Source organism: Diadema antillarum, unplaced genomic scaffold (assembly GCF_040938485.1).
Source record: "Diadema antillarum isolate AM-2024a unplaced genomic scaffold, OU_Dant_1.0 seq00001251_RagTag, whole genome shotgun sequence".
NCBI classification, from domain to species: Eukaryota; Metazoa; Echinodermata; class Echinoidea; order Diadematoida; family Diadematidae; genus Diadema; species Diadema antillarum.
Window position 1 is genome coordinate 333,049 of NW_027272037.1, and position 23,494 is coordinate 356,542.

The 23,494-nt window shown below is 41.0% G+C and overlaps 1 protein-coding gene across 1 annotated transcript in view; it reads left to right on the forward strand.

The window, feature by feature from the left end:
- LOC139745315 (sodium- and chloride-dependent GABA transporter 2-like) overlaps positions 1-23,494 on the forward strand; it is a 92,676-nt gene that overhangs the window by 63,995 nt on the left and 5,187 nt on the right. The window contains exons 8-11 of the mRNA XM_071655714.1: positions 10,443-10,567; positions 16,780-16,892; positions 19,913-20,050; positions 21,980-22,082. Coding sequence (XP_071511815.1) covers positions 10,443-10,567; positions 16,780-16,892; positions 19,913-20,050; positions 21,980-22,082 — 479 coding nt within the window. The remainder of the gene's footprint in view (positions 1-10,442; positions 10,568-16,779; positions 16,893-19,912; positions 20,051-21,979; positions 22,083-23,494) is intronic.

The window sequence follows — 23,494 nt, forward strand, 5'->3', positions numbered from 1 at the left end:
GAGTGGGTTTTAGACTGCTTCCAAATTTAAACGAGAGCATCCACTGATCCATGAAATAGGCCTGTGCATCATTCGTTTTATAAAACGGGCCCATAGATTCATGAAATGTAACCATTTCCCCATCATGCGTCGAGTACACCTACAATACTATACAAGGCTTGAGCCATGCGTTCAGATTTTACCGGACGCATGGCACAGTGTGGATTAGTAAAAATCAATGCATGATAATTGACCAATCAGATTGCAGAGATTCTAGAGCCCATTTTATAATAGAAATAGAAAAGTTGTGATTAATGGCCAGTAGTCAAATCATATTCTTTCTCGGCACTTGTTGATGATAATCCGAAAGGATACGATCATACATTTTGAAGGAAACGTGGACTTCAGCTCGATTGATATTCTAATAACAATCGAGCTGAAGTGAAGGACCAATAGTCTCGCTTCGCCTAACGTCACACAGTAGACCTCTAAGTACGTTTTGCTTACAATTTCTTTAAAGGATAACATAGTTCTCATACGCCTGCAGAACCGTCCACTTTTGATCTAAAATGTACACATAATAGTTATGCATAAGAAATGTGTGAAAGAAGGCAGAAATAACACGATTTCAGTTGGGTGATGATGAAAATGCGAAATATTAAACAAAAAGATTAGCCGGAAGTACTACACTCTCAGAGCATGCCCGATTGTGGTTGCTAACGGTTTTTTTTTTTCATAATCGAGTATCGATGATCGGCAAAGTGAATCACATGCAGCTTGTTGGAAAATACGATTGCTATGGCACAATCGATCATTTACGTAAAGTTCCACCTACCCACTACTAAATGGGGAGGACGCTACAGGGATAAAAGTCCTAGATGCCCATGCGAAATTATTTTTACACTCTTGATCTAAAAAATGCTCCAAAACAACTTACTATCCTGACAAATCGCATTAGCCAGACCCTTTCGATGTGTATTGCAAGCAAATTCCAAATGGTAGGAGATGAATTTTGAACCCTCCTGAGAACAATGTTTTGGCTTTAGTTTATGAAAGGGGTTGTTTTCCTCTCCTTGACACAGCATTGTGTCCGAGCGAGGAGGAGGAATCACGCACCTCCTTAAGATGCCGTAGGGAAGTTTTACCGTGATCCATGTGTGTTCCATTTAAGCAAGACTGTTTCGTATAGCCCTGAAATACAAGTGTAATGTGAAAGTGGCTTCTGTGGTGGATGTGTGTGTGTGTGAGGGTGTGTGTGTGTGTGTGTGCTTGTATTCCATAGCACGATGTCTGTCCCGAAAACACGTATTCATCACATCCAACGATAACTGTATAACCATAACAATAAAACAAAAACTACAAGGACCTAAACTAGGTTCTCAATACTACGTCAAAGGGCAATCGCTTTGAGGGTCATTCTATTTAACTTCAATCCATTTCAATACTGTAGGCCTCCATTAAAAAAAAAAAAGATGTTACTCCTCTGTCTTTTGTTTTCATCATTATATACTTTAAAGGTTAAAAGATTACTCTTTATTGTTTCAAGAAACATAAGGAGGGAGGAGAAGAATGGTGGTGAAAGGGAATATACTAATTTTAAATGTCATTGATGACTCTTCTGGAACTCAACATTCGCCTCCAAGTGTTAGTGTAATCTGTTTGATAATATTGTCGCTGAGCATTTAGAATATCAAAGAGCACCTTGAAAGTTCAAAGGGAACAAAGTTGAAAGAAAGAACAGGATCATACCTTTTTTTTGCTTCGCGATAAGGAAGATTGATAGAGAGGAAAGAGAAGAAAATGAACACTCTCTGTTTTGTTGCCCTCGGCTTTCTGTGGATGGAATTATGTCGTGAGGATTTGGGGTGCCCGCAAAAAGAGGGCTGCACACTCTAAAACAGGTAGTCGGCCTTCTTTACTCTTCTGATCAGAAGCAATGCTCCGGCGATGTTTTGCTGCCGGTTGCTTAGGGCTGTTTCTGTCGCTGATGTGGAGAAAAGACTCCGAAAGGGACCGTCTAGTAAGAATAAGACGAAGAGAGAACGATAGAGATACATAGAGATAGAGGGGATGGGGGGGGGGGGGGGGGGGTAAGGGAACACCGAGCACAGGTAATCTCAACAACTTCCTATTGCTCCAGAACAGAACATCCATGGGCGTCTTCTTTAAGTGCAGCCCAGAATTTTCGCAGGTCGTCGTGAAACATGTAGGGCGCTGCTGTAACAGGCCCTGGGCGTTAAGTATAAAGTGGGAGGGATTTGATATCTGGCATTACGGAGAGGGAAAAAGAGAGGGAGGGGAAGAGAGAGGGAGAGATGGGTCGGACCTCTTGATTCTGGGGCTCTGTCGCGACGCGATCAATACTGAATTAAAAGAAAACAGCATTTCATATCTAATCGCAGATGGAGTCGTGTCTTCATCTTTACCTCTGGGCGGTGCGATATTGATTCGATCCGACGGCTACTTCTTTTTCTGTAGCGGCGCTCCCTTTCCCGCTCCCCCCTCTTCTCTCCCTATCTCCCTCTTTATGAAGACTTGGGTTTCCTTCGCAGCCATCGATTCCCTAACGCGATGTTTAGACAATGTAGAACTTCATGATGGATTGGGTATGACAGGTTCGTGGTCTAGTATAACATCCGTGATCAAGATGGTATTATTGGCAGTTACAACAACGGCACATATCGCAATAATGTGCCTAAAAGGTGAAGAGAGAAATATTATTGCATCGTGTATGTATCACATGGTAACGACATCGTTATTAACATATTGATTTTTTTTAATATAATAAAATATATCGGCACATATCTTACACCGTTGAAACAAAACAGAAAACTAGTAGTTCGACTCGAAACGAAATCATTCGTGTTAATGTGACTATTGGTAAAGGGAAGTTGTTTTACAAAGTGTCATACTATTGATGGCTTGCACGACCGCGTTTGTCTCTCATTTTGAAATTACTTTTTTTCCTTTATGAGTTCATCATTAATCCACCTGCCTGCCTTTGGGAGAAATGGATGCCTAGTTGAATTTTAAAAAGTAATTCACTCATAAACGGACGCTCAAATTGGACCTGTGTGAATGGCATCTTTTAATCGATTTTTCTTCCTTTTTTTAATTGTTAGAAACGTCTGTAGTCAGTAAAACCTATTGCCGTTTCTTCTCATTCAGGGAGGGAAATACTACGCTCGTTTTGCAGGAGAAGTAGAGACGCGCGCAAATTGTCATATTTTGACAGTTGGCAAATTGTCAATATTTCACTCAAGATATGAAAACTCTTCTCGCGTGAACTGTAGGAATGTTTTCATGGATTCAAAATTTGAGCTAGAGACAAATAAATTGCAGTTTTATGTTATTATTATCATTATTATTTTCATCATCACTATCACTACGATTATTAAGAAGCAGTATTAGTATCATTGTTATGATTATTGTTATTACTCTTGTATTAACGTATTATTTTTATTCACAAAATTACGTAGCATGTGAATCAAACCTTTACGTACAAAAGAAGACAAGTGTGAATTTTGGCTTCGGTCCATAACGGCATAAAGCATCTCAAAAGCCTATGAATGTGGCTAAATTGTCCCCAGCTACTGCAATGTCAAGATCGCTGAACATGATACTGTAGACACACATGATTATAGTAATGACAATCAAATTTCCTTGTTACAAAATTATTATCTAACAAGAAAGTTTAATTGTCATTATTATCATCATGTGTGTCATCTTGTCCCAGTGCTTTACTTGCACTTCTTCCTCTTATATCTCTTCTGAATAGGAAAGCCCATTCGTTTATTTGGATATACGCACGTATGCAAAGACGATTTTGTTTTGTTTTTTGCTTAGGGAACTTGCTAATTGTACAAGCTCTGCTTTTTTTTGCAAGTTCCCTCCATATCCCTTACTAGCTAATACAATTTCAACACAGTGATTTCATAACGATCAAATTATTTGTAATTTACGTGTATATTGTGCTTGTAGGTGCAGGTGTGTATGCTTTTGTTATACTATTGTTTGTATTTGTATTTGCATCATGGCATTTCACCTTTTTGTACAAATCGCATAATGCTACTTTGCAATAATTTTGTTTATGACAGTATTATAATTTGGATATGGAAATAAATAACTGAAATGAAATGAAAATGAAAAATATCGCAAAAAGACAAAAAGGAATAAGGAAGCACCAGGTGTCAGTGCAGTGAAGATGGCGCTTTTTCACCTTGGATGACAGAAGAAAGAGAAAGAGGAAATGCAGATATCCTGAACAAACGTCAGATGATGGAAATGTTGTCAGAAACTTTTCTTTTATATATACATATGATATAGGTGATACTGAACCCAAACGCTGCTCGTATGAGTGTCAACGTCATTGCAATCCCAAACTATAAAGCAGCGGAATATGATAACCCGATAGCGGGAATCAAGAATGTCATTTGCGTGCTTATTTTTATCGTCATGTTTTTTGTTGTTGTTTAGAGAGGGGTTGAGCGGACAATTCGCACGAAGCATTTTTTTAGTGATTAATTTGTTTTTCAACCCGGAGCGATGTCTCTTCACTCTAGACCACGAGGGGTAATCCATCACACCCTGAGAGCAATATTCTCTGGCCTTTCTCCAGCTACGGGACGGTATGCCTCTTTCTCGAGAGACCCGCTCCCAACCTGCCTCTTCCTATTTTCCCCGTGCTCCGTTTTCAGTTTCTCATTTTCTCAGTTTTCCCCATCTTCATAACTGCACTCAATATTCGCCATGAAAACAACAACAACAACAACCATGACAATCACACCAACAATAACAATAACCACAACATTTCTGCATAATATTGTCATTTTACCCTATTCCGTCATACCTCTAAATGTTAAGTTGTAGTGCACATAACCAGTGACATTTTTATGCCCAGAAGACATGTCTATGTCTGGTATTTGCCATATTGTGTGTTATCAAACTATGAATCTATTGAGTCATTTTTACCAACACATTGATCAATCCATCTAGCCAGCCAACTGTACACAAATCTGCCCCTTGATCCCTCATTCTATCTTTGGTGATGATGATGATGATAATAATACTACTAATAATAATGATGATAATAATAATAATAATAATAATAATAATAATAATAATAATAATAATGACAATAATAATAATAATGATAATAATAACAGTAATAATGACTTCTTTATCCAGGGTAGCCTCTCCAATGTTGACACTGTTCTACCAGAGGACCCTGCATGTCTTCATTATTACCCTAGCATTACCAAGTACCAATTTATACACCTGGGTCGAGAGGCACATGGTGGACAAAAACATCTTGCCCAAAGCACTGACCTAGATTCGAACTCGAGTCCCCTGATTGGGAGTCAGGAGTCTTATCCACTTTGTCACAGCGCCCCCATCCATCCATCCATCTTTCTATCCATCTGTCGCTCGCTCCTCCTGTCTTTACCCAACCTCAATCTTTACTCGAAACAGACAGACAGACAGACACACACACAATCACACAATCACAATCACACGTAGTACGCACATACACATACACCTAGCAGCACCAACACTTGAGGTGTGAAAAAGCACTGAATAAATATGTCAGGAGGTTTCCAATGACTTTGGTCTCGAGGATGACGAGCTTCACGCATTTTCTTCCCCAGTCGGCTCCGTGAGGGCTTTTTTTTTTCTTTCTCAGATCGCTTGCGTCATGGGGACACCGTTTAAGTGCTTTGGACAGGGATAATGAGTCCACCCAGTGCTTAAGTGGCTTACTAGATTACAAGTGACGCTAAAAGGGTGTGCTAAGGGGACATTTTAGCCGACAGGTTTTTCACCGACGTGTCGCTTAATTCTACCACTTTACCCCTGTACCCCTCTTTAACTTTCACATCGGCACATGACACCAACCCAACACCAGATCTCATAAGGACACTGGTTATCTCTTTAATTGTCTGTCCTCCGGATCCCGGTCGAGCACAGAGTGTGGATTTTTTATGCCTCCACCACGAAGTGGTGCCGGAGGCATTATGTTTTCGGGTTGTCCGTCCTTCCGTCCGTCCGTCCTTCCGTCCGTCCGTAATGAATTTTGTGGACAGCGTAACTAGAAAACCTTTTGAGGTATCCTAATGGAACTTGGCATATGTGTGTATTAGGGGGTGATGTTGTGCCTATCAACTTTTGGGTGCACATGCTCAAGGTCAAATGTTCAAAATTTCACTATTTCCCCCATATCTATGCAATGCCTGAAGATACCTGAAACTTAGTGTATACATGTATTACCCAATTAAGATTCTCTGGTGAAAGTTTGGGGTCATGAGGTCAAAGGTCAAAAGGTCGAGTAAAAAATAATGTTAAAATATTACTTTTTTCTCCATATCTTGGAAATGGTTCAAGGTATCTTCATGGAACATAGTATATATGCATGTACTGACTGGCAGTGATTATCTAGGAAATTTTGGGTTCATGGGATCAAAGGTCAGGGGTTAAAAGCCAAGGGCAACACTTCAAAATTTTACCATTTCCCTCATTATTTATGCCATGCCTGCAGGATTATTATTTTTTTTTAAACTTGGTATATGCATGTATAACCCAATAGAGATTGCCTGGGAAGTTTTTTTTTTTTGGCCAAAAAGGTCAAAGGTCAAAAGGTTTAAAAATCAAATGAAAGTGCTGAACTTTACCTCTTCCTCCATACCTCGGAAGTGGCTCAAGTTATCTTGAAACTTAGTACATATTTATGCATGTTCTGCCTGACAGTGATTCTCTTAAATGAATTTTAGGGTCAAAGGTCAAGGGTCAAAGGCCAGATGAAAATGGTAACAATTTACTATTCAATACAGAAATTGCACTTTTCTCCGTACCTTGAAAATTACTCAATGCATAAACTTATGAAAGGTTCAAAGTCAAGTGAAAGTCCTAAAATCCCCAAATACATGCTCTCCCATTCATCCAATTGAACCTAGGTCAAGGAAGGCGAAATTCAACACATTTGTGACAAACATGTTGTTTTAATATTTTGCCAATTTTGTGAAAATGTAATCACACATTGTCCACATGTACTATAGACCTATTAGGAGAATCATGCATTATGGCGGAGGCATACTAGTCGCCATAGCGACATTTCTAGTTACAGCTTGTTTAAAAATCCTCAAGGTGGTTTAGCTTGGCTTTAGATTATTGTGCGAATTATAAGATTTTTTTCATTGTTTTTTGTCGGAATCATCATTCGGGGATCGGAATTTTCACTAAGGAAAGGCTAGCTTTAAATCACCGCCTTAACCTGTGGCTTGAATTGTTCTACCAGCAAGCGTGTGTACGTATGAACATGTGGTTCAAGTTCAGATGTATTTTAATTTGCAGTATTCAATACTGCAATACACGAGAGCACGAGATTGTTTTCACTGGTTGTACTGAATTGTACACTTGTGTCAAAATTGTGTTTGTTAGCTTTTTAATCTACTTCAGACATTAATGGTAGGAGACATAGCTTGTGATAAGTAGGATGATCGACCCAAAGCGATAAAATTTATTCAGCTCAATATGGATATGTTAGCTATCATTCGGTGTTTTCTCATTTCATTTTATTCATTTCATGTTGATCTTATATCAAGACGAGGATAAATGAAACTTGCTCAGCCAGTGGCTGTTATTCTACAAGTCAGTCCGTGCATGCGCAAATCTTCCAACATGAATTCTCTCTTAAGATTCACACAGTCCATGTAACTGTCCGAAAGTCGGCGATGGCAATCTAACATTCAAAACCAGTCGCGTCTCCGAGAGATACTTGCCCAACACTAGATGCCACACACAGAGGCCAATGATGAACATACTAGTAATAGGAAGACGGTATAATGACATGGTATTTTGGCGGGCAAGCACATTCCATATCAAACAATCTTCACCTCCTGACCGCAAAGTCTGCTTATTGCTAGGCGGCAGCTACACATGATTAAGACAAGAGAGGCTATATAGTTGCAGCTCATGAAGTACAGACAAGGTCTTGTGCATGGCCGGCGCATTTCCTCCCCCGTATCATATCATCGTCCCCTCATCAACGGGAAACATCTCTTACTCTACTTTTCTCCATCGCCTTCCCTCTCCCACTTTACAACTCTATTTTCGAGGCAGCAAGAGACTTACAAGTGGCCATTGGAGAGGGAAACGCGATATTTGTTCGCGTTACAGATGGGCGCGCTTTTAGGAGTCCCGTAACAGTCTTCACACAGCGTTCCCTGCTCTCCGCCCCTTGCGCGGCCGTCGCTTAGATGGCATGCTTTGTAATTGAGGAGCGCGTCGCACTATCTTCCACCCTCAACCGCCCCACCCCACCCTATACCTCACCCTAATCCCTCCTCCTCCTCTTCTCTCCCATTTACGCCCTTCTCCCTTTCATCTCCCCTCGGCTGGTCTGTCGCCATTTGAACCCTGGGTAGACACTTCTGCTTCCGCCGATGCATAATTCGACGATCACGGACACAGCCTACTCATCCATCGCGCATCAATTGACCGCGTATTTGCGATGTCTCGAGACAGCCAGAAACTATTAAGATGTATTACTTTCGCCAAAGTCAAGCATCGTATGTTGCTTTCTGTGAAAAAAGAGATAATTGTATAATAGATTGAATAGAAAAGCCAATGAATGTGCATCAGCGTGTGTGTGTGTGTGTGTGTGCGTGTATGTGTATGTGCTCTGGTATGCACAGGCCATTCTTGTCCTATCAAGAGAGCCAAATAAAGAGCATGCTATGGACACGTGATGGAGAAAAAGTTGGTGTTAAAAGAACTAAGAAGCGGCAAAGTACGCAACTCTTATATTAACACCCAATATCACAAGATCTCGTGGAAAGGTTAATTGGCAATCTGAAAGTAATAGCGTTGCGTTGAATAATCTTGTTAATTAATTTTCCAAATAAAAATGCACTCTCAGACGATATAATATGCTGAAATAGACTGACTATATTTATTGATAAAGGCGTGAATCACTACAGTGGGGGTCATATTGACTGTTGATCGCTGACTCGGTAATTGATTCAGCCTTATCCATCGCTAGATTAGCAAACATATAGATGAGCAGCGGTTGTGACTCTTTAGCCGGAATAAAAGAAATAAATGGTGTATTCCTGAAAAAATCAAGGGAAAAAATAAAAATCGCAACTCAAGTGGAAAATCAATCGTAAGCTTGTTAGTACTTACGTCTGATTGGATCAGTTTAAGGGAGCTGAGCATTTTAGTGATTTCGTGTGTTGTATGTGGCCTTGAAACTGCCCTTGATAGAAGTACAGTAGTATATAATATGGGACGAGCCAGATATTCATGTCTGTGTAATGTGTGAGACTGTTTTCACGTGCGATGGTGTAGGGTCTATACATACTGATTAAAACGTCACACTAAATCACACACCGGACTTACCATAATTTCCCAAAAGTGCGACAGTCTAATACACTGTCTGCGTTTGGACAAGAAGAGTATTTGTCTACAGTCACATACAATACCTCTCGAATTCAGACCTGTGATGTTCGAGATGCGTGATTCAATCAAGCCATGTTTTAGTCGAGATTACATTGTGTTGAGTAATCGTGATTACACATGTACGTCGGATTCCATTTCACAGTGACTGTTACTATAGTTACTGAAAGAACCTGTATAATTTTTTTTTTCATGAATCAGGTCCATCGATATGTTGAAACGTGTGTGAAACTTGATAGAATAATGAAATAATACAATGCATTTGCCCCGCGTGACAGCAGGTATTTTTATGTCTGTTTCTCATTAGAAAGATGGTATCTTTGTTAAAGAGGAGATTGGGGTATATGGATGTTGCTCTTGCCTGTGTATTTCATTTCTGCTATCTTCGTTGGTCTTTATTATTAAGAAAATACCATGTCGACATAAAGGAGGAACCTAAAAAGGAACGCTGATGAGAAGTTAAACGATGCACATTATTGACGTGGTTTTAGAGAAGTAAGCCATAAACAACGTGATATACATGCATAATCTCGTTGTGAAAGCACATCAAAAGTCAATGAGAAACCTCCCCCTTTCGTTGGCATTGTTTTGTGATATTTTAGATTAACGGCAGACGCTGGATAATTTTTGTGCAGACATAGGCATTAACCTTTCGTAGAGCCTGATTATCAAAATCGCCCAGAACATAGCGGCAGCCGTCGTAACTGTTGGAATCAGTCATTTGGCAAGTTCGTTTGGGAAAAAAAAAAGCTTTTGCCCTTATGGGGTGCATAAAGCAAATGCCATGATCGGAGGAAAAAATAAACACGTACGTGGGAGGCTGATCAATATTTTGTATTAGACACGGCTGAAATCATGATTTGTAAACATTTACTCCCATAAATTCTGAAATCTTTGATTCATTTGCGACTGACAGTTGGCATCAATGTAAACATGGTAAATAACGAAACCAAAATTCGAGACTATACCCCAGGTGATGGTAGTCCCCGCTCTTTCTTTTGGTCTTGCAGGGATGCCCTGATCTTCTCCGTGGCAAACTGCGGGACGAGTCTCTACTCCGGCTTCGTCATCTTCGCCGTCCTGGGCTTCATGGCGGGCGAGCAGGGAGTCGAAGTCGGCGACGTTGCCAAGTCAGGTGGGAGTTCGTCGGCGTTATCTAGCAAAGTCTAAATGCAACGCAAGACTCATGTTTCATGTTCTCATACTGCAACCCCCCGCTCCATTTCCAACATCTTTTCCTTACCCCTTCTCTTTTTTTTTTCAATTCAATTTACTTCAATTTATTATGTGATTTATACTTTATTTCCCTCAAACAAAACCGGACGTAATACATAATGCAATGCATACATTTATCAGTTTATCAAATAATATTGTTGAATGGTTTGAATGAAGTACGAGTCAAGTATGATAAGTATCATACAAAATATTTACTGGTATACGTTTTTACTAGTATACGGATTATTATATATTCATGTGTATAATTTGATGATTAGATAGATTATTTGTATATGCCAATGTCATGTTCTTTATACTTTTATTGGAAACGAAATAGTTCAAAGTTCAAAGTTCAAATTTATTTTAATTTTCATCAAATAAACAGAGAAAATTATATGCAGTGTATAAGCAGAATACTTGTATTAAAAAAAATTGCAAAAACGAAAGTGATGAGTAACAAAATGAAAAAAAAATTGTATTTTTTAAATATATACATAATATGCATAGCACAGATAAAATGAAATAAAATGAAATGAAAATGAAATATAACAAGAAAACAAAACAGACTTTGCAATGGTATCAAAGAATGAATAAAGCGATGGAAAAAGTGATGTACCAAAAAGTGGAACTTTTTGCCATCACCCCCTTCTCTCTCCCTGTCATACCCAATTCATGTTGTGTAGTGTGTCTGTATGTCTAGTAATTATATATTATAGCTATCTCCCCTTCTCACCCCTTGCGTCCCTCGCCGTCCCTCTCTCCCTCTCTTCTTCCCACTTGTTTTTCTATTAAACTGTGCGTGTCGTATATCGTGTTTGTCTAGTCATATAGCCTTGTCGCTCCTTCTCTCTCTTTGCGTCTCTTCCCGTCTCTGTCACTGTTTTCTCACACGTATGTGGCGTATTGCTGTTGGCATCGTGTTCTGGTTTCGCCCTTCTCTTTGCGATATAAGTTGCTCGGTCCTTAACTCCGATCTATCTATCACTCTGTTAACCTATATTTGGCTCTCAGCATCACTTCACGGGGGGTCTCTTTTCTCTTTTCCCATCCATGTACATTAAACTCCAGATAATTATCTTAACATACCTGTTTGTCGTTCCATGTATAGTTGAACCGCACATCGACTTTAATATCGTTCCACAGCCTGGGTTTTCTTTCATCCGTGTTCTCACGGATTCTTTTCTTCTCTTCCCCACTTTTTTGTCTTCATGTCTCTTTTGTTTTCTCCATCCACATACCCCCCCCCCCCAAAAAAAAAAAAAAAGAAAGAAATGAAACACATTGCATATACTAAGCAAATGTGTGGTGGCAAGTTTTCCTTTTCTTAAAAATATCTAAGACTTGGTAAAATGTATCAACTTCTGCATGTATTCCATTTACTGCCTAATATTCGTCAAATAATCTGCGATTCCTTTTAGAGAGAATTCAAAGTTCAATCGTGGGTTTCCTTATGCATAGTTCTAAAACTTTTTCGAGAAAGCGACAGAAGTTAACCGAAGATGCTTTTCACAAATTGGTATTTGAAAGATAGCAATTTTGGCATCGGGCCAATTTTTTTCTTCTTATATGCCTCCGTCCCACCTCCTTGGTATAGCCCTGCGTAATCTATACCTAAGGACATGGTCTGGTCGTCCACACCTTGCAATTGATGTGAACACGGTCATCCTCGATTCACGAACGGAGAACGTTCGCTGGTGTGTTTGCTCATTGTCTGGGAGAATACGGTGATGCAATGTTGGCATTTTGAAAGTCAACCCGTGCACGTGTGTGCCAACATTTTATTCTCTCTCCTTTCCGAGATGACAAAATGCCATACGCAGATTTTTCCGAGGAGTTTGATCATAATCGCTCCAATCTCGAGTGTTTAATCATATCGGTAAGAAGAAGAAGAAGAAAAATTCAGCCTCCGGCATTTACCGAGCACTTTCGCTCTCTTATTGCAGCCGGACATGCATAGACTCATTTTATACTCGAATATTAAACTGTCCAATCAAAGCGATTGCCAATTATCTTCATCCGTTTGAACAAGGAGGGATTGTATTCATTCGTGTCTCGGACGCCCATGTCCTCCAAGAGGTAATTGCGTTAGAACTCACTCACTAAAGAGTGCCCACCGTCCGTCATCGTTCGTGTGATTGTGATTGGAAGTAAGGGAGAAGAGCGGGCAAACACGAAGCCGGCATTTTCCTCGTGATTTCGGAATTAGTTGGGCAAACTGCAGCACTTTTTTTGAATTCTTTCTCTGTATTCATTGATCTCCCTCCTCCCTCCCCACCCCCCCACACTTTACACCTCTCTACCAAGCACGGAAAACACGAGCACCAATAAACGGAATGGTGCGAGGGGGGATTCCCCCACCCACGAGAAAACCGCTCCCCCCCCCCCCCACCACCATCACCACCACACATACACTCACAGCCGTTCATTCCACCAGCATTCAGCTTCTCTCTTTCCTTACTGTTTTGGGGCAATCAAGAAGTATTTAAAAGTGGCTTTGAAGAAAGTAACTCTGCTTTTTTGGATCCCTTCGTACTCTAGTCTTAAGCCGATGAAAATAAGTCACCTTGCATTGCGTAATTATATGCAGTCACGCCGCCTCTGCAGCGACCAAATCGATAGGTTTTGTTCTTATATAGAATGTCCCTCTCTCCGTGATTTGATTACTGCACGAATGTTGCATCATGACCAAGAGATGAATGTGGACTTGTCATTTTACGAGATAAATGGTATAAAGAAGCCGATGTTCTTTTGACCCGCCCCGCCCCCTCCCGACCTCCACGCACACCCACCCATAACATTTTGATGCTTAACGCGCGAGGAATGCCGCCTTTAAGGTCTGACTGTAATTGCAAGGTTTGACACAAAGCCATGGAAACGAAATATAACCCTCCGTCATGCATTTCCGTGCCTCGTCCATCTCCCCTCCCTTCAAAGAAAAGAAAAAAAAGGAGGAAGATGGAAAGAGGAAAAATCGTCTGGGAAAGAATCCGAGAGGGTGTGTATCATGCACACTTTGCTCTAATTACAAGCGCCCTCTTTCCAATTTCACCCGCGGCTTTTCGCGGATCGGCTGTACAAATATGACGAGGGCAGTGAAAGCGCGCCTCTCCCTGTCGTTTTACCTGCAACCTCCATGAGGGCGTAGAACATCCGCGCTCTCTCTCGAGACACCAAGCAGCTATTCCAATAATGCGCTACCGAGTTTAAGTTAGTTGCTCCAGTTTGTTGAACATGAGCGCTCATTTTTCCCCGGCTTGTTTCCCCTTTATCCTGGGGTTGTTAGCATATCGACAGATGTTTTGTTCTGACTGGACACTGCAGAACATACAGTTTCTGGATTGAGGACATAAAGACTTATATAGAAAAAGTGTACAGGTAACAGGGAGATTAAACAACATACGAGGTAACCAGATAAAAGTCTGATCGACATTAACCCATTGGTGGCGGGAGCAATTGTGCCATTTATCAATCCCACGGCTCATCACAACATCTTGGAGTGAAATGGTTCAGATTTTAGAGGTATATAGTGGAGGTGTCTGTTCTTTTAGATAAGTCCCTGACTTATAAAAACGGGAGAACCTGGCTTTTAGATCTGCCCAGCGCGTTTATTCCCTACAGAGGTATTTTGCTCATGATGTCCTCCTTGGTTCTCTTGGAAAGTGTGAGGTGGTCTCAAACTCTGATCAGTGAAACCCGAGAAGATCAGTGTCGAACTCTGAGGAGGCCTTCATGTTAGACTTACGAATTCCCATCCAATCCACCCCTTAGCGCTCCATCCCTGTTACCCATCCCTCCCTCGTTTTTCCCCTACCCCCCCCCCCCCCGCACCCCGCACCTCCTCGTTTACCCTCTTCTCTCTCCCACCCCTCCCATTTTCCTCCTCTTTTCCTCCCATCTCCCCTTTCCTCCTCCTTTTCTTCCTCCTCTCCTCCCATCCCTACCTCCTCTCCCAATCTCTTATTATCCAACGTTTGATGACCGAAGCCCCGACGATCGTCATACGTGCGTGCCGACGATTGAGTGTCGGTGATCGATCTACTGAGGCGTGTTTCGCGCACGCGCGTGCCCGCTCACCAGCGAAGAAACTTCCATCGCTGTACGCGCCGGCCAATATCGCAAATCAAACACGGGCCGAAATGGACCGTCACGATTTGCCGTTTTTCTTTTTCCACCTTATTTTCAACCGCGGTATCTAGTTACAAATCCATGGATTATGTACAACGTCTGGAGATGAGTCGAATACAGCGTGGAGAAAAAAAAAAAGAAATAGATATATTAAAGAAAATGACATATATAGAGAGGGAAAGAGATTGGGAAAATGATTTATTTGTAAGTACTGATCACGTCTTCTCGGTCGACGCAACATTGCATCAGACGATGTAACCTTCTCCGAGCAAACGAAAGTGGGATGACTGAAAGACGGGAATATCTATTTCTGTTTGCTCTGCGAGTTGGAATTGCACGATGCTCGTCCGGAGAAGTGCTTTCCAATATTGAAATGAAGGACTCGACTACAGATATCAGACAACCCAAAGAATATAGGAGCCGGAGATTTCGCTGGAGGAGCAAATGGAATTTATATATAAAAAGCGAAACGGCAGATGAGAGGGAAAAAAATGAGCGAGGGGGGAGGTTTGAAGTTGTTGGAAAGATTGGACAATATGTACACATCTACCTAAATCGGATATCGACGTAAGGTGAAGGTGTGTGCATGTCTGCGCTCGTGGGTAAATGTGTGTGTGTGTGTGTGTGTGTGTGTGTGTGCGTGTGTGTGTGTGTGTGTGTGTGTGTGTTTGTATTATGTTGTGTGTATGTGAGTTAGAGCATGCCTCGTAAATGCGACACGATCTAAGAATGTAGAAAATTGGTTCCGTACGTCACTTTTTAGAAACCTTTTTGACTGAAACTTCTTTTCAGATAAGATCTCGCGAAAGTGTAAGGTGTCATTAAACCACTTGCCTGTAAAGAGAAAACCATAAAGTATAAAGTATTTCAACATGAAGGTCACAATTTCAGCATATGGAGCAAAGATAGGTGGAAGTGTATGTGTTTCAAAAGGAAAGAATCATCCCAACAAAATACAACAATTTGATAATAATTATTACCCCGGTTTATAGACGTAGTGATGTTCAGTCAAAACGCTGCAGACAGCACAGTTATACACCAACACACGAATGCCCACATTATTCTGGTCATGCCATAGAAGATATCGCGTAGACTCGCATAATATCGTATATGTCCATTTCCACAAACCGCGGTTCGTTTCCGCATACCTTCCGGATAATTTTTCACAAGTAATGTGCAAACTGATATTCCGATATACCGAAGGGTATATAGAAAAATGACAAATAACTCACTGTGCTTGATATTTGATTCGTCATTATTATATGATACGAGTAAACAAAGTGGTTGGTAATGGTATGTTATCGATGACTTAATAGGCGTAAATCTGTTTGGATGCTTCATTAATTTCTTCAATCATAAAACTGTCATAAATTTAAAGGTCAGAATAATGCATTTCCAAACGAATCACATTTGTGTGGAAACGTTTATCATAATAGATTGTAAGGAGCAATATATATCTTTGTGATACTTATCTCGACTGTTTTCTAGACAGAACTTTACATATTGATAAAGTTGTAGAATATCCTCATGCTGAAAGCAGAAAAAGAGGCAAGAACTGAGTTGAGAAGCTAGTGCTTTGTAGCGGCTATCTTTTGTTTTGTTTTGTTTGTTTGTTTGTTTTTTGCTTCCTTTTCTTTCCAGCTGTGGAAATGATACTGCATGTTACTTGAAGACTCTGATGTCAAGGTGTAGTATAGTACCTGTATGGCATATAGATAGTCAGTTTCCGTATTCATGATCCATTTGCTTTTCAACATCACAAGATTGGGGGGGGGGGGGCGGTATTCTATGAAGCGTTTGGGTCGGATATTTTTTCTGACATACTGTTACAAACTACTGAAATCCCTGCATCTGATTGGCTGAGAATAAATTTGTCCAACAACTTTGTCGGACAAAATGCTTCATGAATGCCCCCCCCCCCTCCCCCAGATTTGAAAGGTTGAGACTTGTAATAGAAAAGTGACTTTTGTCTTTGTCTTGTCTGGTCTGGTCTTGGTCTATACCCAGGTCCTGGACTGGCTTTCATCGCCTACCCAGAAGCCATCACCCAGATGCCGCTGTCCACTCTTTGGGCCGTCCTCTTCTTCGTCTGTCTCCTCATCCTTGGAATAGACAGTCAGGTCAGTGGTTATCATCGAACGCTTTAAACGCTCCCCCACCTTTCCACCGCCCCGCCCCCAAACCCGTCCTGTTCTCCTAGGGTTCTAGGACAATGAAGATTACCCCCTGGACAATTACCCCAAACCCTTTTCCCTACTTTAACCCTAATCCTAATCCTGACCTAATCTTAACCCTAACCCAAATTCTATAAACCTAAACCCAACCCTAGACCTAATCTTTACTCTAACCCTATCACCAACCGGTGTTTGTATTTCGCCGGAGGGTAATTGTCTCCTCTACCCCTTCACACCTCTCCTCTCCCTCTCCTCTCCCTTTCCCTCCCCCCCCCCCTCTTCTCTTCCTCTCCCCTCCTGCCAACCACCCTCGAATTACCCTCCTCTCCTCCCCTCTTCATTTTTCTTGCCCCTTTCCCTCTTTGTCTTCTCATTTTCACTCCCCCGACACCTCCGCTCCCTTCCCTCCTCCCTCTCATACCCATCCCCTACATCCCCTCCCTTCACAATCTCTCCCTCTTCCCTCCCCTCACATTTCCTCCCATCACAAACCCTCCCTCCATCGCCCCTTTCCCTGCCCTCCTGTACCCCATCCCTCGTCCCTTCTACCGCCCTGCCTTGCCGTGCCGTGCGCTTCCCCTTCCCTACATATCGGGCTATGTGCAGAGCCTCTGGCTTACTAAATTTGTGAAGTCATTTATTCAATCCGACTATCAAAGTTTGAGTTCTATTCTCTCTGAGGTGTCTCGCAAGAATTTGTTGACAGACGCGGTTAAGAAAAGTATCAATGCCAATATTGATAATTGATAAAAGGAACTTTAAATGGATATGTCATTACTAATGTTGTTTTTTGTTTGTTTGTTTGTTTTTTAACGACGGAAATGAAACCAAGAGACGCATTTACCTATTGCTGCTGTGGCTTTGAAAACTGACCGCAGTTTGCACGCCAAGATTAAACAGACGCAAAACCAATACAAAACAGAACAAAACACACACACACAAAACATACTACAATCCCAACAGTAGCACACACAATCTCACGCGCGCCAACAAGAACGCAGGCTATACGATGATAGAAACTGGTAATTAATTTCAGTAGGTTTCTGTAATCGAATGTAGTATATTTCTCACATTCCCAATTGCTTCACTCTTGGGAAAGAAAAAAAAAAAGGCTGATTAGTTTGCGGTGTTCCTTTCCACATCCCCAACATCTAGTCAGCCATTTTGCCCCCGAGGGTTACTCACAGTCAAATCGCTTTCGGATCAAACAAATACAAGAAGGAGTATAGATTTCACGGGCCGCGCTTGAATTTCGCATTCATTTCAGGCGCCGGCTATCAGCATGACTAATGAACACGAACGAGATACGAAGTCGAGAGTGCTACAGTCGGCCAATGGAATACATTTCGCGAACTGGATAGAACACCGCAACAGTTTAGGCAAAACAGGTCCAGAGAAAATACCGCGTGGCTAATGCATTAGATCACAGAAATTCAAATGCCTTGGACTTTAAACCCGTTTCAGTGGTCGACAATAATTAGGTGGCCTAATTCTATGGAATATAAACCTATGTATTGTTTAATCGCGAACTCTCATTTCGCAATCTTTTTTTTTTGTATTTCAATGTATTTGTTTTTTGTTTTGAAATTTTATTTCAAATTATTTGTAGCTAAATTGCCCCATGATATCTGATATTGAAGTCATTCAAGAAACAAACAGACACAAACAGACACGCCTCCAACACACTCACACTCACGCACTTACAACCTTTCCAACTGATCCCCCCCCCCCACTTTTTTTTTCATTCGATTTTATTATGTATACTCTGTCACCTCATGTTCAAAGACAGGCAGTTTACTAAATGCCGCATGCAAACTTTAATTTGGAAATTGAAGAGAATGTCCGTAAATCATCATCAGTGGAACTCTAAGAAGCTTGTTCTGATGTTAACTCAGGGCAACGCTTTCATACAGAGGCTCACAGTTCATGACAGGTGATACCATAGCAACAATGAAAACCCTCGCATCTCATTGGTGTCGTTACAGTCATGTTGCCATGGCGACCGCGAGATTGAAACTTTGATTTGATTTGATTTTAATTTGATTTTTATTTATTTCAACACGGTAAAAAGCCTGCTATCAGCTTTGAAGCTGCTTTCCAGCAAGGCCGTGCATAAGAACTCGCAGTGGTTGTAAGCGCCCAGTTGAAGTGTTCGCAAGAAAGGAATGGGCAGACCGTCGGAATTGAGCTGATGGAGCATTGTAAGAATACAATCATGTACATCTCTGTGCGTTAAGATCAATGTTGTGAAAGGGTAAGGAGCACATGGCATCACGTTCGAAATGCATCCATGCCATGCCAGTTAAAAGTCGTATTGCAGAGCAATGTGATGATTTATGATCTATTTGATTGGCATGGCTGTCTTTACGATCGGCTGAATCCAACGCACTGTCGCCACTCTCCGTACATGATCTGGAGTCACTGCCAGCCAGAAACCTAAAAACTCCCCCGTGCTCACCCGTTAAGTTATCCAGATTTCAGGGCGCGTTGCGGCCTCATGGATTTTGTCTGAATAGCTACGTCAATACATTTATAACTTGGGCATGTGGAGATATTACTATAGCAGAGTAATGTTCTTGTGCAGGATGTTTAAACCACTCACTCAACCAGTCAGTACTCATTACTCATCATTAGATTTTTATTCATTCATGGTTGACAACCTAACGTTTGTAAAAGATGGAAGCAGGTTTATAAGACATATCGTACATAGATTTAAAAAATAATAATAAATGAAAACAGCTACACTAAAAACATCTCATAATATACTAACACAAAACACCCAACATTGATATTGTTGTGCAATTTGAGGGAATAAGGGAATAATCGCGATCGCAACATTCTCAACAAAGTTACAATTTTCACAGAGCTAATAAGTCGCTGGCTGTCTCGAGCGGTGTCACCATGACGATGTTAACCTTCGCAAATGTTGTTACTGTTGTTGTTGGTTGTTTTCTTTTTTAATATAGTTCGTCGGTGTGGAGGGATTTGTCGCCACCATCGTTGACCTGTTTCCCAACACACTCCTCAAAGATAACAGGCGAGAGATCTTCTGCTTCTTCGTGTGCTTCGGGTTTTGCCTCGCCGGTATACCAATGTGTACCTATGTAAGTATGACGATTAGCCTTTGAATGGGATATTTTATACTTAAGTCATTGTCAAACTACCCTCATCATGCAGCTGAATATATCATCATCATAGTTTTCCCCAAATTCAAACTCGTCTCCTTCGATCACCCATCTCAGCTCACTTAGGCCTAAGTTGGACAGGGAGTGTTTTGTATTGCCGTACCGATCCATAGGGACACATATCGCTGTTGTTTACTGCACTCGCTGCAATTTTAGTCCAATCATTATCAGTGGAGAGAAAGTTAAAAAAAACCCAAATAATGTCCAATCTTTCAGAGATCGCTGTCTAGCTCGCTGCACAGCTGTCAATACCGAGCCGATGGAATGGAAATTTTGTGCGACTGTGCCAATTGCATGGCGCGCATTAATATTTTGGGTGGGAAGAGCACGCCACCAGTAGAATCTTGATCAGGTATCGATACCTTCACGAGGCGGACGGGGAAAAGTCTGGGCTTGATATTAATACGTATCGCTGGAGGGGATGAAAATCTGCCACTTTGCCCCAGCGAAACTGAAGATAGCGATGATATTGCAAGTTGCCTCTCTTCTTTTTTTCCCCAGCTTTTTTTTATATTCTCCTTCTGGGACAAAAGCCGCAATAGCCCTATTTCCCCTTGCTATATAACACGTGGAAATGAAAGAGGGTGGATCAATTTTCTCAAAGCGTTGTCGGAAATTATGTGCCAATTTTTTTTGCCAGCATCAATTTGTGCCCAACGATAGGGAGTGCATGCGAGAATAAAGTGGCTCGCTATCGTCTTATACACGCGGCGAAATTTGAGTTTTATTGCCATTCCTTCAAATTGATATGGCGGGATGCTCTTAAAAACATGGCCATACCATAAATGTAGCCGGGATATCACGTGTTTGTGCCGTGCAAGATATTCTAATGGACGCTGATAGATTATCGCTGATGTTTGTTCCATCTCTCTCAGCATAGGTATACAGTTTTCATATGATCATTGTGATCGACGCTTTTCCTTTGCGTTTTGGTGAATTATTTTCTTTTTCCTTTCTTTTTTTTTTCAAAAGGGCGAACACTTTACAAAAGATAATTCTATAAATTGAGCGTTGTAGCCATCGAAATTATTGAGCGACTGCGCCAGACGGTAAAATTGTGATAATACAATGCATGGGGTAAATGGAACAAGCCATCATTATTGCACACATTGATTTCTGTGATTTACTCTTTGTACTGTGCGGCTGTTTTAGATATTTCTGTGCCATCCCAGTTGTTGATAGTTCTATTTCAGTGCTGCAGAAATCGCACATAATTTGTTGACTCCAACACAATAAACGAAAGGCCAATTACAAGTTTTACGATGTGAAAATTGTTATACTGAACTTTCATATCCGTCACCCTTTCTGCCTCATCTGGTAAAACCGTACCCAGCTGATCAAAACTGGTTTGAATTCGTTTTTGTTTCTTGTTTTTGTGATAGCTGGGTATGTACAGAGATATCACCATATTATTTGAGTTAAAAGAAAAATGAAAGGAAGAAACGAGCATGACAAGCTGTCTTCTGGGTGCTGATATGACGAACTATCTGATGAAATAATCACATTTTCCTAATGTGGAATGGATGTTTAAGAAGGGTCAACCAGTGCCTCGTGTTTCCCCAGTTCTGACATTGGCTACCTCGCTGCACTCATTCTGTATTCATTAAAATTTTGACAAAATTCATCACTTAAAAGGGGTAATCGCGGCAAAAGTAATGGCCTTTCCAAATGAACAAATGATTTTGTTTATCAAACGTTGAAAGAATGCCTGATTTCCATTTAATTTTCAAACCTCAGTACATAATATTTACTGCTTCTAAAGTTCACGATCAGTACCAGCACCTGCTGCAGGTTGATTTCTGACGTCACGCTTTGATTTGTTTTGGGGATTTCCCCCGTAATCGACAGGGAGGTATGTACATCTTCCAGCTCTTCGATTACTACGCCGCCAGTGGTTTCGTTCTCCTCTGGGTTTCCATGTTTGAGAGCTTCACCATCGGCTGGGCCTACGGTAAGTATCGATTTCATTGATCGCCAATCAATAGATGCTGTCATCTCCATGGCAACGATCATGTGAAAAATCATCATGTGTGTTTACATAGCGAGCACATTTGCCAAAAAGGCGCTCCCGCCGCATAATAGATCAAAAAAAAAAAAGTGAGATATTTAAGGGAATGTAATTATGAACAGAGTGTTTAAACGAACGATACATTATATTGGTACTGTTTTTAGCATCATTAGTTCTGACATAAAGTGTTCAGCGATGCTAATGAGAAAGTCATCAACGAGAGAAGCTTGTACCAAAGGGAACCAGATAGGATGTTGATTTGCATGAATGAAAACTACAAGGACATAACATAGCACTGTAAAGTTATGAAACAGCTGCATTCCTAGTCCTTGATATCATGGTCATAATGCCGTGCATTTTTTTTTAAATAATGGTTATATTCCTATCTTAAGATGATAACAATACTTATCGATGGTGTGGGCAACGTACAGTGTCAACCAGATATATGTACACAAAATTATTGGCTCTAGCTCTTGAAATGCCTGCCGCCAATAAGGCACATACCTATCTAAAAGTACAAGTTATTTCAAGCCTTATTTCAATATAATTCTAATACAACATTCCTTACTTGCCTAGAATATGATATAAGGCGACGATCTTAATGGCTTGCTGTGTAAACTGAATAAAATTTAATGACTGAGAACAAACGGTACAATCGATAGTCCTTATCAGCCTGAAGTTGGCATAACATCATTTGCCAATTGCATTCCTTGTGCGCTACCCCAATTGGGCATATTTGTCATGTTACATCGTATAACGGTGGTTTAGAATTCGGCCGGGAGCAGTAGTTTTGGCATCGACTGTCCCGGGCTTGGGTTAGAAATGCATTCATTTGATTATTTCTAGTTTACTGAGGTACCGTTCACCTTGAAACCACTTCCCTGTCCCTTGTTATAGCCCCTGCAAGAAAGCCACATATAAACAAACCAATCCACAACAGAATGTGGCTACCAAGTTAGGTGATATCGGCCAATTAACTCGAGGCGAAGCTGTTGCTGTTGTTTTTATTCACCCTTCTTTTACTAGCTCACTTTTTTTTCTTTGTCGCATTCATTATCGAGTGGCACGCATATCGATTGGCAAGGCCGATACTTTCGATCGAGCTTAACGCCTCACGTCTTGTGTGCTTCCAGGCACATTGTTTTGATTGTGATCATGTGTAAATACTGAACGTGAAAGCGGTGTTAGCTATACATGGACATGTGTGTGCTACGTGGGCGAAAATGAAAAGATCAATGTTCTGGCAAATGCCATGGTTGGTACAACGCAGGAAGCCTATGTAAATATCTACTTTTAACCCTTTGGAAACTGAGGTGTATAGTGCATAGGCCTAAATGGATAGAAAACCGTCTCTT